Source organism: Psittacula echo (genome assembly GCF_963264785.1).
Source record: "Psittacula echo genome assembly, chromosome: 3".
Taxonomy (NCBI): Eukaryota; Metazoa; Chordata; class Aves; order Psittaciformes; family Psittacidae; genus Psittacula; species Psittacula echo.
The window spans coordinates 102,126,514-102,139,938 of NC_137736.1; the positions used below are offsets into that span (position 1 = coordinate 102,126,514).

The 13,425-nt window shown below is 39.9% G+C and overlaps 1 protein-coding gene across 1 annotated transcript in view; it reads left to right on the forward strand.

The window, feature by feature from the left end:
* Window positions 1–13,425, forward strand: part of TRPC4 (transient receptor potential cation channel subfamily C member 4) — a gene marked incomplete at both ends in the record, with an annotated part of 89,418 nt that overhangs the window by 37,243 nt on the left and 38,750 nt on the right. The window contains one exon of the mRNA XM_080613623.1: window positions 10,766–11,102. Within this exon, the coding sequence (XP_080469749.1) occupies window positions 10,766–11,102 (337 nt within the window). The remainder of the gene's footprint in view (window positions 1–10,765; window positions 11,103–13,425) is intronic.

Below are 13,425 nucleotides of genomic sequence, written 5' to 3' on the forward strand. Positions count from 1 at the left end.
AGTGTTTGACATTAAGACAAGCTGAAAGTCTAATAGAAGGTAAAAAAGGTTTGACACATTATCAATACAATCAGTTCAAGGCTTAGACTCTTTTTTCTACCTTCTTAATAGTGTGCAGAAAGAAAATAAAAATAGCCATTCCTGTAGTGTGTTTGTTTATGAGTCCCTGACTCATTCCACATAACCACAGGTACTCAACTAAGGTACCAGTGTCAGCAGCCAAGCCTTGGGCTCCTTCATAGTCAATGGGAGGAAACAGCCATCTCCAACAGCAACTCAGGCCATCTAAAAGCAAAATAATTTTTGTCACTACCTGTGTTAATTAAACTTCTTGCAGAGGAAACATGGGATAACTAGATGTGTTGTACAAGCTAAAAAAGAAGGTAAAGTCCTTCAAGAATAGCATATAATTTCTGGAAGGTAGGTAACATTGGGCCAAAGCGAATTTTTTAAAGTCTTGATATTCTGTTGTTCTGAGAACTTAAAAAGCCCCTTAAGCTGAAATAGATGAACCTGTTTACAGGAATGTATGCAGACATGCTACAGCAAGTTTCAGATTCACTTTTCATAGAGTGGGCTGGAGAGTTCAAAAGTAGAACCGGGCAAGAGAAAATAGGTAGTGGAAATGACTGGAGTCCAGTGCCCAGACTCAGTCACTGTTTGATTTCTTCAGTTTAGGTGTAGACTGAACATCCCTAAATGTGACACATATGTAAAACTGAAGTAAAAAAGGCTCTTTATTGATTCACTGCTCTGGTTCTTCACCACGAAAGAAAACAGCAGTGTTCAGGCATCTCTGTTTGAGAACACTGAGAGTAGTTCCAGGATTTCATATGATATGCCAAACTATGTTTTGCCACAAATAGCAGAACTTCATAAGCGGAAAGAATTATCCAAGGCCTGTTGTTATTTCTTCAGGCTGGCAGATGCTGGATATACAGAATTGCATTAACAGCTGGTGTAGGTCTCTTCCCATTATGGGAAATCACAGTATTTCTCAGGTTTGTTCACAAGACAAGGTAATTTTCTTCAACTACAAACTATTCTTAAGTAATTCTTTCATAGAGCAAGGCTTCTGAGCAAGCAATTATACCCCTTGCAATTCTTCCTGAGATTTGTATTCTGTGTTTAAAACACAGAAGCTGTACACAGTGGCTGAGAACTGGCCATTCAAGAGCAGTGCCTCTGAACTCATTTAAGGGAAAACTGTGAAGAAAAGTGGATTGTAAAAATAATGAAAAAACTGAAAAACATCATCTGTAAATGCCAGAAAGAAGGTTCATGAAGGCCACATTTGACTGATAGAATTGATGCATCTGTATAGTTTCACATGCATTTATTTTGCACATGGTCACAGAATGATGCTCACTGAGCATCACTGCCAAAGACCTATCATTTCAGCTTAGTTTTTATGCAGGAACTGGGTGATTGATCTGATTTCTCAGCCTTTAACATTCTCAGATAAGCACAGCCAAATTAAAGGAGAGAAATTTAAAGATGAAAAAAGTTAAAGTATTTGAAGAGAAAGAAAAGCAGATTGAGTGACTATATACATTCTGCTCCTAAGTATTAACATAACTACAAAGCCAGACCTTCATACAACATGTTAGTAGAGAACTTTAAAGAAAAAAATATGCAGTTTATTGCTTTATTTCATTTGAATGCCTTTGTATCACTCTGTTTTTGTTTTTCCCTCATCCCTCTTATTTTATATTCGGTCAGCCTTCAAATGAGTGTTATGCTTTCCAAAAACTGGATTTACACTGATTTTGGGGAACTTTGGCATCTTCAGTTCTACACAAGCTTCACATAATAAACAGTTACTTACAAAGAAAGTGGGAAACCTTGGAGATCAACATGACTCTGTTGTTGGCTATCATATCACTTGGCTAGAACAGCATAAGCTTGGAGTCAAGAACAATTATGATCATCTCCATCATTCACATCAGGACGCAGGATGGTACCTTATAAAGCTAAGCTAACAAAGGGAAACCTAAATTTTCCTGGTGCTGATGGAAGGTGATTACCATTGCTTTTACAGGGAAAATAAACCTAAATAATATGACAAAATGTCACTGCTCCGAGGTTTCTCTTCACAGAAACAGCCAAAGAGCCTGAAAACACAGGGGGAAAAAAAAAAAAAAAATGGAAGGAAAAATTTTGTAGTCAGGTTTCTTCCACATAGCTTAATATCATGCTCAAATCTGAAAAGATGTTCAATAAGACAAAATGAAGCCAAGAATGTCTTTACCTTGTTTGGCCTCTGCAACAAACAGCACAAATGAGGAACAGGGTGGCCAGATAATTTTTCACCAATTAAACTCACACTGCATTCTGTGCTTCAGTTGCTTTCAACATATTTGCAGCTCTCTCATGAATTTTGAAAGGTTGGTTTATTAATTTGTAACTTTCTAGCAACATGGCAGCTACAAAAGTAGACAAAGTGGTACAGTGAGCTGGATGTGAGGGAATTAATTGATTCTGTCGTATAGTGGGATTGTAACTAACAGATCCTAACCACTTCTGGCTTACCAGTTAGTGCACAGAAGCCTTACCAATACAGAATACAAAACCAGCTTGGATGTAAGAAACATGCACTGATAACTGCTCGCTATTCCAGAGGTGCGGGGATTTTGCTTTTGCAGTGCCTGTGACTGACAAGAGACTATTCTTTATTCAAGTGGCTATTTAGTTCTGAGTCAGTTTGAGTTGATAACATTATTTACATGGTCTGTATGCTATGAACAATATATGTGATTTCTACCTGAAGAAGTTGCTTAGAATATATATTGATTTTAGTGTCCTAAAATGAACTTGGAGTTTTGAGATTATAAACAAAATGTGTTTATAGTGTCAATTTATTCCGTGTTAGAATGAATACTGGGAGAATGATCAGCCACTATTCCCTTATCAATTAGTTTATTTTGTAGAAACTATTGGTGCAGACAGCAAACTTGGTGTCAGAGCTATCTGAAGACTGCTATGGGAATAATAAGATTGAAGTGACAGAGACCTAAGCAAATATTTTGACTGTTATGTCTTTTCCATCACATGTGATGCCTAGATTATGATAGCACAAATGTTTGGAACAGCTGAAATGGTATTATGTATTGTTTGGCAAAAATTTGGTTCAATGATATGAGACAGGCTCTGCCTTTTTTGAAAGGGAATAGCCAATGGTGAAAAAGATTTTAGTAATACCTTGTATTCATAGAGAAGTAATTCAAACCTAAATAAATAAATTCAAACCCATAAAAACAATTACTGTGGCTCTTAATAAAAATTTTGCTGCACCAGGAAACACTGACTGGTTTAATGCTTAATGTTTTAATTGGTTTTAGGATCATATAAAATAATTGGTTGAAAACTATGTCTCAAGATCATTCAGTCCAACCTGCTGGTCAAAACTGGGCTAATACTGAAGATTAATCAGGTTGCTGAGAAAATTGCCCTGCCAAGTTTTAAATAATTACAGGAATGAAGATTCTGCATCTGTCCTGGACAACCTGTGTCAGTGCTTAACTACTCTCTGTGAGGATGAATATTTTCCTTAGATCAAACTAGAACTTCCTGTGATGCAGCTTGTGATCATCCTCATCGTTTCATTGTGGTCCTGAGAAAAGTCTGCTTCTGTCCATACCCTCCCTTCCATTTCTGTAAGATAACTGTGAGTTCCCACTATGAGTCTCTTTTTGAGTGAGTACATGCAACTCCCTTCTTCTGTTCCTGTGCATCATGGAGGCAGCCCTGTAACCTCTTGGAGGTGCCCTGATGGACTCCAGTTTGCTCATACCTCTGTTGTAATAAGGGACCCAAAACAGGACACAGCATTCCACATGTAGTCCCACAAGTGCCAAAGAGAAGGGAATTACCACCCTCCTTGACATGTTTGCTATACTTTGGCTACTGCAGCTTGGGCTATACTTTTGTACTGCATAGGCCCAGTCATATTCAGCTTCTTACTCACCAGTTTCCCCAGGTCTTTTCTACAAAGCTACTTCCTAAACGGTGAATTCCACCCTGTACAGTTGCTGTTGCACAGGGTTATTCTGTCCCAAGCACAGGATTTAGCATAGAAATATCAGTCATATTTTTTGTTTGCTATGCACGGAAATACACCAGCTAGGTGTGGAAAAATAGGGATGCAATATAACAGAAGCAAGTTCATGCTGTGTTATATCTGCAGATACTTACAATTAAAGGGATTCTTTAATTGTTTTCCCCTACAAAACTGTTTTGTATTGTGGTGAGTCTAATACTTACCTAGAATGGGAACCAGAGGTATTGTGCCAGCATCCCAGTCCTGAAGTTTGGAGCTATTTTACACGCTCATCCCAAAACCCCAAAACTGATTCACTTTTCTTTACCACTGGGAAGTCTAACAAGGCTATTTATGCATAGCTGATTCCAACGAACTGCATTCTAGTTTCAGTTGCCGTTGTCTTTTCTAAGAAATTAAAAAGAATCACTGCAATTATAGATAAGTCTTATTTAATAGATATTTAATAGTTTTCTCTGTGCTGATTAATTTTATTGAGAAGGAGCAATGAATCAAACAAAGAGCTTCTGTTTGTGTTGATGTGGCAGAAGGAAATTTTAAATGTTAAAATTACAAATTGAAATGTTGTTTTTATAATAATGTTCATTAATCCTTTTAATGAAGCATTTCAGTCTTCACTTTTATGTTTTCTTTTTCTTTTGTTTTCTTCCTCCTCATATTTGGAGTTAAAAAATAGGATAATTACAATTTTTAAAAATGGCATTGTATGCTGTTCCTGGTGAGAGCAGCGTCAAAGCTGGATTTTATGGTGAAGGCATCTATGCTGTGAATTTGTTTTGCTATAGGGACCTGATCTGAAGAAGGTCACCCTTGCAATATACAAGCTGGTGTGCTCTGGTGCTCTGATCCCAAATGAGCTGAGTAGGTCCCTTAATGACACAGCTGCAGAGTACAGGAACAGTTAACCCAGTGGTTTGGGTCCAGTAAGAATCATGATTATAATAATGGTCTGCTCCAGTTGGCACTAGACTTAGAGAGGATGGACCTGAGAAGATTCACAGAAATTGGCACAAAGATCAGGGTTTCTGGCCTGAGGCAGAAAACAAACAGTATAACTATACCCAAAGGAGTCCAGAACACGGTCCCTAGCTTTTAGAAAGGAAAATGTAGTGCTGATCCAGTCAATAGCATTAAAGCATTTAAATTGCAATTGAATGTTATTTTTCTTAATGAGACAGACCTCACAGAGAGAGTGCTGAGATCCATAAAAGTATTCTTTGGAGGGGGATACAGAAAAGAATATGCAGTGATGTCTCTAAAGGGAGAAACAATCTACCAAATTTAGGAGTCTGCTTAATGAGGCTGGGACTTGAATCTGTCATTATGGCCAAGCAAACATGCTTTCACAACCAGTAGATAGAGAATTTTGACATCTAAATTTGAAGTTAAAATAACTAGAAGAGCTTGGGGTTTCATTAAATATCTGGGAAAATGTGTAAAATATAAAAGTAAAATGTTCTAGAGAAATGAAAAGTAATTTGGCTCAATTCTTGTTGAACTGGAGCACAACCACTGGTAAATGTGTATGACAAAGCATCAGACCTCAGAGCTAACATTTCTTACCAGCTTGGCTGCAATGGCAGTAAAACCCAGCACAACAAAGAATCCGGCCATGTTTTACTAAGAAAGTTTATGTTAACCATTCTCTTTTTCTGCCTGCCCCCCAGAAAGATCTTTAACAGTCCCCTGTTAGAGAATGGTATTGGGGATAGTTTTTTGTGTTACAGCATAACTTCCATGTCAGCCAAAAAGGAAATAATTTTCCTTTGTCAGCTTTCATTTCTAGATGACAAATCACATATTTTTCTATGTAACGTATACTAAACCACCTACTGATCTCAGAATGGGGATTCAATTTGGACCTCAGATTTTTTTAGACTGCTTTTGAAATGTAAAAATGAGCACTGTGTTACAGTGGGTTTTTTTTTTATTTATTTGCTTATTTCCTAATAGAATGAAACAAACATGTAAAGGTAATACTGTGCTACAGTGAAGAACTGACTCCAGTTACTCTGTTGATATATTATTTATTAAAATAGTTTTATAAAAGTATTAGTTCTATAAAGAACATATATAGTTAATAGTATTGTCCATGTCACTTCATCTTCATTTCTATTGACTGAAGGATATGTGTTACAGAAAAACTAAAGGTCAGATTTAAACAGGAGTGAAAACTAAATTCTGGGATACGTGTAAGCTTAGATATCACTATAATCTGGTTCTGCTATTATTTATATCAGATTTTTTTTTTTTGGCATTGTGAATAATTCCGGATCTTCACCAGTCTCAGGGAAGAACCAATCCCCAGCATGACAACCAAGAGAATGAGTACCAAAACATTTTTAGATGGACATATTCTATGAAGGAGCTAAAGATGTGCAACCAGGAATTATCATTATAGCAAAATCCCTCATATAATTACAAAATTCTGGAATCTATTGGAAGCAATTGTAATGTGAAAATATAAACTTGCTGGTTGTTAATTATAGGGAGACAATGTCAAAGTCAAATAACATGCAACAGAATTCTGACAGTACAAAAGATACTTTGAATACCTCAGAATGTAATATCTACAATTAAGGAAAAAAATATACTAGAGTGAAAATATTTTGGCACAGGCAATGCAGAACTGGCAAATTAATGTCACAGAGTATTTCTATTTTTGCTTAGGAACTGATTACTTCTAGGTGAGAGGATATGTAATAAGAAGATATGAAGAAGGGGAAACAAACATCGATTGGGCACGCTCTGGGGCAAAAAAAAAAAAAGAAGAAATATTTTATGCAGGAATAAGTCCATGAGTCCTGTGTTTTCACTACTTAAGCAAAGCACTAGTCTGTATCTATCTAAGAAAATTGAGGTGAATTTTTTTAGGGAGATCCCTCTTAAAAAGTAAGCAAAAACATAATTTTGAAAACATCTGCTTTAACTGTATACCGAAATATTCCAAACACTTATATCTTGAAGCAAACAATATGAAACCTTGCAAATGCATTTTTCCTGATAGAAAAGAACACTATTACTATTCTTTAAGACTATTTTCAAGATGCTTACACTATGACTAAATTTTCTTGTCTTTCACAACAGTCCGAAGCAGCCTCAGTGCTAGTGTCTGGTAGGTGAATATGTCTCTGCTAAGAGTGCTGATGTTTCGTTAACATACACCACGTTTGAATTTGGCTCAGGTTAAGACTTCTGACAAGATCCAGACATATGTAGAATCTTTCATTTCATTCCAAACTAAATAGCATTTTCTACCAGTAGTAATCCCAGTGTTTTCAGAAACTGTTTTAAAAGTCACCTATTATTCCCCACAAGGAACTTGGCTGCTGTGTTTATAAGTATTATCAAAACAATATAAAATCGTGAACTAGGTGCATTTGATTAGAATTCAAATCTGAAATTACTTGCTGTAAATGGACCAACTGCTGGCTACGGCCAAGCCCATCAGTGCCAGTAGCAGCGCTTCTGGGATAACATATTTAAGAAGAGGGGAAAAATACACGACAGCAATTGCAGCAGGGGAGAGGAGTGAGAAGTAAGAATTGTGAGAGCAACAGCTCTGAAGACACCAAGGCCAATGAAGAAGGAGGAGAGCAGGTGCTCCAGGTGCTGGAGCAGAGATTCCCCTGCAGCCATGGTGCAGACATGGAGAGGCAAACTCTGCCCCTGCAGCCCATGATGGTCCGTGGTGGAGCAGATACCCTTCTGCAGCCCAGGGAGGATGCAATACTGGATCAGGGGGATGCCTGAAGGAGGCTGTGACCCCGTAGGAAGCCCATACTGGAGCAGGCTCCTGGCAGGACCTGTGGAACTGTGGAGAGAGGAGCCCACACTGGAGCAGATTTGCTGGCAGGAGCTGTGACCCCGTGGGAGACCAACCCTGCAGCAATCTGTGCCTGAAGGACAGCCTCACTTCTGTGCAGGAAAATCTTGGAGCAGATTCTCGTGGAAAGCATGATAAGGCACATGAAAACCAGCCCTAACTGTTCTATGATTCTATGGCTGTACCCATGGAAGGGACCTACACTGGAGCAGTTCATTAAGAACTGCAGCCCATGGGAAGGACTCATGTTGGAGAAGTTCCTGGAGGAATGTCTTCTGTGGAAAGGAGACCATGCTGGAGTAGGGGAAAAGTGTGAGGAGTCCTCCCCTGAGGAGTGAGAGAGACTGATCTGAAATCAAACTCCACTGTCTATTGTCTCCAAGATTGGTATGAGAAACTGAGATAAGACTCTTCCATCCTTGCCTCAAGGATTGATATGAGAAATTGAAATGGGACTCCATGGACCATTGTCTCAGAGATGAGTGGGAGGAGTTGAGATAAGACTCTTCCATCCATTGCCTGAGAGAAGGAAGTGAGGAGTTGAATTGGGACTCCACCATCCATTGCCTGAGGGATGAATGGGAAAGAGCTGATATCAGACTCTTTGGTCCATTTCCTGAAGGACTGGTGTGAGGGATTCCTGCCCATTATTCCAAGAATTGCTGCAGACACCTGTGTGCGCAGACACGTGCAGTTGAAGAGCTGACTGCAAGAGCAGGGACACTGGTCCACCAGGGTACATCGACAGGGAGCCATTGTCATGAGGATAACTCCAAAAGGACACCTCTGTGAGGACACTCTCCACCGATGACTACTACAGACCCTGAGGGACACCCTCCATGAGATATTGCCATGAGGGCAACTCCATGAGACACACTCCACGGGGTACCTTCAAGGGGACTCCAGAAGGATGCCTCCATGAAGACATCCACCTCCGATGGACTCTCTGGGGACACTGCTCTGATACCAACTACAAACCCTGAAGGACTCCCACCACCAACGATGACAATAGATCCCCAGGACACTGATGGATCCACAGTGGTGACTATCTCCCTCTCTCTGCACCCTGAATCCTTGCTTCATTTTCTACCTTTTTTCCAATCTGTCCTATCGCTATCCCCTTTATTACAATAATTTACCTTTTTGTTATAATAATTGTCTTTTTGTAATGAGCCAACTAATCGATTATGGTACTTGACCTCGTTTGCCTCTTAATTTCACTGTTGGGATCACAAACTGAAACAGGGTGCAGCACTGGGGTTTCCCCCAGTCAGACCCTGACAAGGAGAAAGGAGCAGCAGAGATGTGTGATGAACTGACCACAACCCCCATTCCCACTGGAGGTGGGAAAGTGGTAAGAGAAAACTGCGAGTAAAGTTGAACCCAAGAAGAAGGATGGTGAGGGGAAATTGTTTCAGGATTTGTGTTTGTTTCTCATTATGCTACTCAGATTTGATTTGCAATAAATTAAATTAATTTTTGCAAGTCTGTTTTACCTATGATGGTAACTGCTGAGTGATCTCTCCTGTGCTTATCTTGACACACAAGACTTTTGTTATATTTTCTCTTCCCTGTGTAACTGATGAGAGCAGTGACAGAATGGCTTTGATGGGTACCTGGCATCTAGCTAAGGTCAACCCACCACAATAACATAAGAAAAATCCTTTTTAGCAAAATGATAAAAATTCTGGTTCTCTTTGATGCAGATATTGCTTCTATTCTATATCTCTTATGTCAAGTTAATGTCAACTTAACATGAGCCGGCAGAGTGCACTTGCAGCCCAGAAAGCCAGTTGTATCAGGGGCTGCATCAAAAGGAGCATGACCAGCAGGTCGAAGGAGGTGATCCTGCCCCTCTACTCTGCTCTTGTGAGACCTCACTTGGAGTATTGTGTGCAGTTCTGGTGTCCTCAACATAAAAAGGACATGGAACTGTTGGAACAAGACCAGAGGAGGGCCACGAGGATGATCAGGGGACTGGAGCACCTCGTGTATGAAGACAGGCTGAGAAAGTTGGGGCTGTTCAGCCTGGAGAAAAGAAGGCTTTGTGGAGACCTCATAGCAGCCTTCCAGTATCTGAAGGGGGGGCTATAGGGATGTTGGGGAGGGACTTTTCATTAGGGATGTAGTGATAGGACAAGGGGTAATGGGTTCAAACTTAAACAGGGGAAGTTTAGATTGGATATGAGGAGGAAGTTCTTTACTGTGAGGGTAGTGAGGCACTGGAATGGGTTGCCCAGGGAGGTTGTGAATGCTCCATCCTTGGCGGTGTTCAAGGCCAGGTTGGACAGACACTTGAGTGGCATGGTTTAGTGTGGGGTGTCCCTGCCCATGGCAGGGGGATTGGAACTAGATGATCTTAAGGTCTTTTCCATACTACCTATTCTATAATTCTAGGATTCTATAAGTCTAGCATGCTGCTACTGTATGGCTCTTTATGAAATAAAGCACTGGATAAAATAAGAACTAGTGACAAAATAAAACTATGACATAACCCCCTGGAATATACTTAAAGCTTCTCTGAAAAGTTATCTGGCAAATATTAAATATTTACCGGGTTTTTCAGTTCGAAATCAGCTTTTGAGGTGCATGTGTTTTACAGTCGGTTGGCTCCTTGAACTGAACTGACAGGGAAGTCAAGCTTTATTGTGAAAAGTGAATTTTGATGGTTTTGCACTATACATTTTAAATAAAAAGAAGGGCAGGTTGACCCAGCTGTATCTTACTGGTATTATTATTATGAATGGGCTTGCATAGACAGTGGTTTGGGTTTTTTTAATCTCTATCCAGAAGTTGTTTATTGTAAGATATATAGCATGGAAATAACTTTACAGAGATAACAAAGAACTGACCTTTCTCCTTTCTTCTTTTCTCTGTAGTTTGTTGCTCAGCCCAACTGCCAGCAGCTGCTTGCATCCCGCTGGTATGATGAGTTCCCCGGATGGAGGAGGCGACACTGGGCTGTGAAGATGTTGACATGTGTTGTGATAGGACTCCTTTTCCCAGTCTTCTCTGTGTGCTACCTGATAGCTCCCAAAAGCCCATTAGGGCTGTTCATCAGAAAGCCATTTATCAAATTTATCTGCCATACTGCATCCTACTTGACTTTTCTGTTCCTGCTGTTGCTTGCCTCTCAGCACATTGACAGGTCAGACTTGAGCATGCAGGGACCGCCACCCACCATCGTCGAGTGGATGATATTACCGTGGGTCCTGGGTAAATGTATTACTAAAGAAAATACAGTGAAAAGTGTTTTGACCCCTGTGGTTTTGCCAAGTATTCCTGAGGCAGGAAGACACAGTAGAGAGTTCTGTCATGAAGTATTGACCTATCAAACAGGCAAATTATCCATCTCCTCCAATACCTAGCAAAAGTAGTAGACAACTTGGGAAGACTTCAATAATCCAGTGTCACTACCTGATATATTACAGTGAGGGAAAATAAAAGACACTGGGAGTTCCTTCCTGTTATTAAGCAGTGCCCTGAAACGTACATATTTATATTCTTTTTGATATCTGTTTTCTTCAGGCCAGAAATTTTCCTGTTTATTCTAAGCGTCTATTTTTGACGCAGCATAAAACAGTCCTCACCACCAGCCTTTATTGTGAGGTGTGTTGTCCTTCTCTGGGTAAATATTGCTACTAACATTTTAAAAACCAATATGTAGTAATATTGCAAAGGAATTAATTAATCTTGCAGGCTGCTTAGAATGACATTTCCTGCAGACAAGTTAGACTAACTTCAGTGGGTGAGATTCACATTTAAATACTAAAAATTAAATCCCTCCAGTAACTTTTCCCAGTTTTGTACAGTCGAGAAATAAGAAACCAATATAAAATTCGTTAGTGTGATACATTACTTACTTAGAAATCAATACTACAATGCTGAGGAGGAGCAGGGCGCTTTTCTGTGCTGTCCCATTCCCAGAGGAGATGTTAGGAGCCTTTCTGCCCAGCCTTCCAAAATAGCAGATGTCAGTATCTATTCAGCTTTCACAGGATCTGTGTCACTTACCCAGTGAGGCGGGAGGATGAGCCCCGAGGGGGGTTCTCGCTCCTGGCGCCAAGCACCCGGCGTGCACCACCGGGCACGACCCACTCTGGGGACAGTGGCAGGTGGGGAGTTTGCCTGGGGCGGTACACCTGTCAAAGCGTAACGCAGGTGTCCTAAGGTGAGCTCAGGGAGGACGGAAACCTCCCGCGGAGCAGAAGGGCAAAAGCTCGCTTGATCTTGATACAGACCATGAAAGCAGGGCCTCATGATCTTTCTGGCTTTTTGGGTTTTAAGCAGGAGGTGTCAGAAAAGTTACTACAGGGATAACTGGCTTGTGACGGCCAAGCGTTCATAGCGACATCGCTTTTTATCCTTCGATGTCTTCCTATGATCCAGAGGCTGAAGGATAATAAGAATGTATGTTGATACATAGACCTTGAAATGCCATAGTGGGTTTTATTATTAACCTATCTTTTTAAAGAAAGAAATCAGAGCCCAGAGGAAAGGCAGAATTTGAGAAAGGCAAGGGCTAGTTTCAGCTAAAGTCAGTTGTAAAATTTTGGTGATTAACTCCTCTCCAGAAAACATGCTGTGGGAAGAGGAAGAACCCCATTGCCCTCAACCTCTGACACTGTTGTTTACTTAGGAAAGGGTTTAAGAAACTCAGTTTCCCAAAGCACTTGTTTGAAGAAGCCATTAACCCTGAGAATTATGACTATCAAGATGACTATCATTTCTAAAAGCAGCATTAATATTTGCAATATAGACTCATATAGCCAGATTATACCAGTATTGCCTGTGCTGAACAAGTCCTTCCTCTGCAAGTAGTACAGGTCAAATCAAGGGAACTGCTTGCATAAACAAATACGAGCATGAATAAATATCAATAGTCAGATACTGTGTGGTCAAATAGCTTGTGCTTAATCTGAACTGTAATGTTCAGAGAAACTGTGCCTTCCAAAATCTCTTGCATCTAAACGAGTGTATTTTATACATTGCTCTCTAGTGGTTCCTGATTAGTGGTTCCAGTTTCACATTTTCTGGGTTCAGCTTTCAGACCTTGGTCGCTGCAGTGCCTTAGCTCATCCAAATAATAAGGCAACAGATTAATCCACCATAATCTCAGGCAATTCATTAGGTTCCTAAATTGCCCCCATCATTGAAGAATTTTTTGAATGAATGAATATTGGCCAAAATCTCCCATTTGCTGTTTTCATATTCAAATGCATACGAACTGTGGTCTAGTAACCTTTTAATAAACTAAACAGTTTTATTAAGTCCTTATCAATAAGCTAAGGTTATTTTCCAGTCCACAACTTAGTCTGTGATCTCCTGTCTTCAAACTGTACAGTTATGCAGTATCCTTAAGAAGAGTGAAAGTAGCACTCTTGAATTACACAAGGGAGCCTAAATCTGAGGTACATATATATTCGAGTCTTCTGGATATAGATGAAAATTGTTGATATCTGAGACAAAATTAATGTGGTTCTAGGGTTACAGTTTTTCTCTGAAATTGGAAACATGACCAAGTAAACCCTTTTCTCGA